Source organism: Odontomachus brunneus, unplaced genomic scaffold, assembly GCF_010583005.1.
Source record: "Odontomachus brunneus isolate Ranch 3 - 2012 unplaced genomic scaffold, Obru_v1 Obru_scaffold_021, whole genome shotgun sequence".
Classification (NCBI taxonomy): Eukaryota; Metazoa; Arthropoda; class Insecta; order Hymenoptera; family Formicidae; genus Odontomachus; species Odontomachus brunneus.
In genome coordinates, this window is record NW_022639471.1 from 1,819,072 (window position 1) to 1,825,399 (window position 6,328).

Genomic DNA, 6,328 nt, shown 5'->3' on the forward strand with positions numbered 1-6,328 from the left:
GCGGGGGAAATATTAACCAAAAAATTTTTTTTCAAATAATTTATATAGAATACTTTTCAAACCATTCAATTTTTATTCAAAATATTTTTTCTATCTCTTATAGTTTTCATTATATTCCCTTAGTATGAAAAAAACCGATTTTCTTCAAAGGGGTATTTCACCACCTAAACTTGCGAAAAGGCATATATAATAAAAAACGTATCTGTTATTTTGATCTAAAGTACAATATATTACAAGTTCATGAAAATCGGAAGCGCACACTTGTGTGGGTTTCCTTGTTAGGGCATTTTCTTACTTATGACTTCCGTGAAAATGATCAAAATTCAACGCTTTTTCTTTTCTAATCCGTACTGTAAACATCGAGGAATATAAATCTATTAATGTTTTTATGATTCAACGAAATCTGAAAAATTATAATAAAAAAAAACAAAACACATCTTTAAAAACGATAAGTTGGAAAAGTTGATCCGAATAAACTTTAGCCACGTTTAGCGTTTTAGAGATAAACCTACCCAAAAGATACACTCCAATTTCTTTTTAATTTGGTAAATGTAGAAGTACAAAAAATATTTAGGCCATATTTTTTATTTTGACCCACTTTGAGTTTCACGGGCAGTTTTTAGCTTTTTAATGTTCTCACTCCTCAACAAATACATCATCAACAAATACAATAAAAATGTACAAAAAATAAAATCAAATACGAAATATATTTAAATAATTTTAACAAAATCGGTAAAGCTGAGACACGAACCATTCTAAATTTTTTTAGCCGAGATTCTGACCGAAACATTTTAAACCTGTGGTAAATTAGTCAAAAATGATTCGAATCTCAGCCAAATCGAGAAATTATTTGTATAATACAAATTACTTGTATAATACTAATAATTTCTCGATTTAACCGAGATTCGAACTATTTTTGACTAATTTAGCACAGATTAAAATATTTCGGTTGAAATCTCGGCTAAAGAAATTTAAAATAGTTCGTGTCTCAGCTATGCCAATTTTGTTAAAAATATTTAATTATATCTTGTATTCAATGTTATTTCTTATGCATTTTTGTTGATAATAGAAGTGAGAACATTAAAAAGCTATAAACTACCCGTGAAACTCAAAAGCCAAAATGAAAAAATATAACCTAAATATTTTTTGTACTTCTACATTTGTGCCAAGATAGAAAGAAATGGGAGCGTACCTTTTGCGTAGGTTTACTTGTTAGCTCGATCGCCTTTGAGTATCGATGCCAAGCAAAATATCACGCATGCACATAATAGCCACACACATACATACAACTAGCATTAAGGAATATTTAGTTCCTATAAAAAAATATCGAGGCCAATGACTCTGGAAACATAATGGTGATAGCATGGAAAACAATTCTTTGTGCGATGATTCAACACGCAGAAATAAAGACGACCGTCTCGTCATTATCTCGTTGTAATAAGATAATAAAAAATTCTTGAAGTAACTCTCGCGACTGTAGAACCGACGAATTCTTATTACAAGCGAACAATGTAACTCGTTACTATGCACAAGATATCTGATCGTTACTGATGACATATCCGTTGTGTGTTGGTAGAACTTCGGTTGGTGGACTTGAAACTGAACATAAAATTTCTCCATTATTTCGCAAACAACTACATGAAATTTTTAATTATTTATTAAAGAAATTGGGAAGATTGTACACTAGGTCAAACTAAACAAGAGGAAAGTTCTCTACCACTTCATAAATAACAACGTATTTTTATCTACATTTTATTCATCAATTGAATAATAATGCATAATAATGCACCGATCTTCTTTAATTGATAACTAAACATTCATATAGTCATCTGCAAAATGATAGAAGTCTTTTTTTATTCAGTTTAACCTATGCAAGCACAGCTGATCTACTTGCATATCGCGCATGATAATTCAGCAATCTTCCTTGATTAATAAATCAAAATTTTACGCGGTTGTTTGCGAAATGATACAGGAATTTCGTGTTCCTCAGCTTTTGATGAGTTCTACCCGGCGCACGCAACATATGTCGATAATCCTCAAACACCCTCTGTATATATAGCATCCCCGATAATTTCAATTTCACATTGCGCGTGTGTATAATTTCCAGATTTAATCGCGCGCGCATTTACCAGCTTAATATCGTAAGCAGCACGTTACGAGCCTTCACAGCCGCTATATCGCAAGAACACCACGGCGTGAGGTGAATTTCGTCGACGACGGAACGCGTGTACAGCGAGGCTTCATACGCGGTAATTACGTCACTCCACGGCGCACGATCAATCTTCGGAACACGTATAACACAATCTTGACCAGTCGACTACATCGAAAGCCGACACGCGTCGTATTGTGTCTCGAAAGCATAACGTCATGCCAGACGCTCGTTAACGTCGCGTTGCAGAATTGCCGCGGGTACACGCGCCGACGTTTAATCGTCAAACGACCGCGCCGTGGATGCGTGCTCCAGAAACGATTAGCGCAATCTCACGGTCGTTTATCGGCTCGCTGCCAACGTTTGATTAACTCTGCCGCCCACCGTGAATCGAGTCTTTTGAAAATCGTTTTAACGCACGTTACAGATCGTCATCGAGATTCAGCACACTCCACAAGCGCATTGGAGCCGGCAAATTTCTCACAGCCCCGCGACTATACCGTGCAATTAATTCTCCTTGACCCTGACCGCCCTCGCTGTGTTCTTTCGCCACGACGAGCTCAAGAACCCGGAAGATTCGAGGTGTCGTCGCGATGCACTCGCTGGGAAATAAAGGTTCAACAGAGCGCGTCTCGTTATTCTATCTGAGAGAGAAAAGCTTCCCGTGTTTTTCGTATTTAAAGCGCGTCGCCTTGATTTCATATTTACTGGTTCTCTTATATCATGCGGATCTCTCGAGGCTGCAAACTATCTCGTCTCTCGTCGCGAGTGTCTCTAAGTTTGCAGTAAACAAAAACTAGTGACTTTGGATGCGAATCATAGCGGAAGTGGTGCGAATAATTTTCCGAGTCGAATCGCTGTTGTAACAGCTATAAAATAAATTAAATTAAATTTACCTCGATTATAATCGTAACGGAAATACAAACATGTTTGAGAGCCAGATGACGAGTGGTTACGTTACAAGTGATCGCAAAAAGTACTTTTCGCGAACTCCGACGGGAATCAGCTTTTAATTAGAAAAAAGAAGAAGAAAGGAGAAAGAAAAAGTTTCGACATTCCGAAAGACGACTTTTGCGAGGCACGGAAGCGAAATCCGATTTTCATATACCACGCAATTCCAATAAGTAGATGAACGAGTTACTTCGTGAACTTGAGTTCCACGACGCAAGTATGGAGAACTTCTAAAAATAAATAAATAAGAAGCTAATCTCAACATTAAATAAATGTGGCGCACTTTCAAACGCAGAATTTCAGAGAGTAAATTAATTACATTAATTAATCGGCCCCGAGTATATTTTTCATTATAACGTTATTTCACAGTTACTCCTTCAGTCTCGTGAACTTCAGTTTCACTTCAGCTGTTCACGACGAGAAGTGGAAGAGCTTCCAAGGTAGGTGGAAGTTGAGGATAAATTGTAAGCTAAGACGAAATAGGGTGATATACGAGAGGTGAGTCAGAAATAACAGAAAGAGGGACAGCGGGAAAAGACGCGTGTGACGCGAGCGAAATAATAATGAAGAGTCGAATTTCGGCCTTTTCGATCGATCATTACGGAATTCATTGTACCTCCGATTCATCCTCGCGCTTATTCTCGTACGTATCCACATAAGCGCGCTGCGTGTTTCCTAGGAGAAAGAGGCAATGTAAAAGACACGTGTTCCGCTTTCGGCGGTGAAGAGGACATGTTCGACACGTCGATTCCGAAGAGCCGGGAGGATCGAAAGTGTCAAGGAACGCTCATGAAGCGAACTTGATTGACGCGCAATTCGATTGTCACTCTTAAGATAAAAATACTCATTCCCGGCTACGTATCTAATCTTAGACATTCTTATTGTTTTGGTCTTTAACTACTCACTGAAGTACACAATCAATGTACTCTTTACCAAAATAACTAATAACTCGTAACTGCTGGTTCAGTTATAAGTATAGCACTATGATTAGTAAAGTCTCGCTGAAACTAATTTTGCTGATTAATTAACAGTATAACGACTGTTCCTATTATTGACCCAGTTTATAAATACAGACATTGCACGCAAAGCTCATGGAAAACGCTAATTTCTTCGCTACAAACGCGGAAAATTGGCAGAGAGTACAACGAATTTGTGTACGGATCTCGCGATAAAATTTTACTCTCAGTCAATATCAGTGAGATATATGATAAACAGTAAAATAGGAGTGTTTCCGTTTAAAATCAGTTAATTACTCACTGATATTATCGGTAGAATATTGCTTTTATTAGATTCCATCAGAAATATTTTTACATACTAATTCACATACTTTAAGAGAGTAAAGATATTTAAGTTTTTAACATAGAATATACATATATATTCAATATATATTTTTTGTTGTGTTGAAAGTTTAAATATTTGCATTTAAATACCAAAACAATAGGAGTGTTCAGGACGCAAGTACGTGCATGGAAATTGATATTTTTTTATCTTAGTACTAACTGTGAGTTATATTTTTGGCATCTAAAAAATAATTCAATTGTCCTTCACTCAGAGTGTCAATCATGCATCTTTTTCCCTGGTACAAACTCATGAAAAATTTTAAATGAAAAATGTCACATTTCTATTGTTCCAAAAAATACATGATCGCTAAAGTCGTTGGGGTGAAACTTTTCACTGGTCACGTATCCGCTTTTAAACAAAAAGTTACATGATCGTTACCCAGAGGCGAAACCAATGCTCCCGCGGGAGAAACAGCGCTTCAGATTGTATATTTCCAACCACTGAAATTTCAAGATACCTCGAAGTTGCGAAAGTAATTCAGTTCGCGCAAAATGTTCGGAAAGATCCCTCGAACTCGGACGCGACTGCGACGAGATAAAATTGATCGCGCGCGCGGTCGCGAGGAAACTTACTTCCATTTCTTTCGCCCCTTGATCTTCATTGTGCTGTCTGCGCGACGTCGATTTTATTCACTAAAGCCTACCCATTCCGAAAGCGCACCCACGCGCCTTCACTTTTTCACCACTGACGTTTCGTACACACTTGATCAAACATGAGAAAATCACGGCTAAACGAGAACTAACGCTAACGCGAACCGAGCTCTTGAATATCGCAACACTGAAAGAGAGGACGACCGTCAGCGCGCGTTTGTTATAAGTGATGAGAGAGCGTGTGTAAGTGCGTGTCCAATAGCTCGAAAGGACACGGGAGAATGAGTGGGGCGACTGTTGATTGTGTGAGAACAACATTAAAGGGAAAGGGTAACAATTGTGCGCGTGCGAGAAAAAAGTAACGAGGAAGAGAAATGACAACACGTGTCTTGGAATGTGTACCGTGACTCAAATTATATTTCACGATTATTCGACGATTTGACCATACAATATTAAACAGTCATCTCTGAAAACTATCATAAATCATCATAAATCAAGTGGAAGAGAGAGAGGAAGAGAAAAAGAGAGAGAGACCAGGCATAAAAACTATGTCAAATTAAAAAATGACTGGTGAGAGTGGCTGTCTGCTTATTATCGTGCCTAAGCAGACGCGCCTCAGAAACGAAGAATCGATTTCTTGTCGACATCGAGACCGCCTACCTGCCACCCGCAATTTACAGCACGGCCGCGTGTTTCTCCGCCCTGCAAAAATTTCCGCTCCCCGATGGTGCGAACGATGAAATCGCTCATTGTATCCGAACAGCGTCACCGTTCACCGAGGAAATGCGATCGATAATGCAATCGCACTGCCAGAAAGCGTTGCCTTCGAACGAGCTAGAAAATGCTAAATATCCCCGTTGCTTCTCTCACGCGGAATCATGTCATCGTCATACCGCGTCGCGCTATAAAACGGCGCCAACCCCATCGACGGGAGTGGACCACTGCCAAGCGAGAGTTTGATGAACAAGCACTTGGCGATTCCTATTGCTCATTCTCTCGTCGATGGAGATTGCATTCGCCCAGCGCGCGTTAAAGAGCCGTCGTCTCGCGAGTTTTATGCTGATGTGCGATGTGTAAATCGTGAAATATCCGCGAAAAATAGTAACAGTCGCAGCGATAAATGGGAAGAGCGATATAACGACACTGAGCTTACAAAAGATTTTCATTGTGTCGTAATAGCACCGTCAATCGCGTACGAATCAAATTGCGAAAATTAATTTCTCACAAACAGCAGACGACAATCGTGACGACATAAACGCGGTCACCACCACACTGAAGAAAAGATTTGGCAATAGCC

General features: G+C 38.8%; 1 protein-coding gene across 2 annotated transcripts in view; it reads right to left on the minus strand.

Moving 5' to 3' along the window:
* Positions 1-5,115, minus strand: part of LOC116842131 (voltage-dependent calcium channel type A subunit alpha-1) — a 136,422-nt gene extending 131,307 nt beyond the window's left edge. Inside the window, exon 1 of one of the 2 annotated variants that reach the window (XM_032810877.1) lies at positions 5,014-5,115. In XM_032810877.1, the coding sequence (XP_032666768.1) occupies positions 5,014-5,042 (29 nt within the window). In that variant the 5' untranslated portion in view covers positions 5,043-5,115. The remainder of the gene's footprint in view (positions 1-5,013) is intronic. The other variant, XM_032810878.1, reaches the window with a different exon arrangement.
* Positions 5,116-6,328: the final 1,213 nt, after the last annotated feature.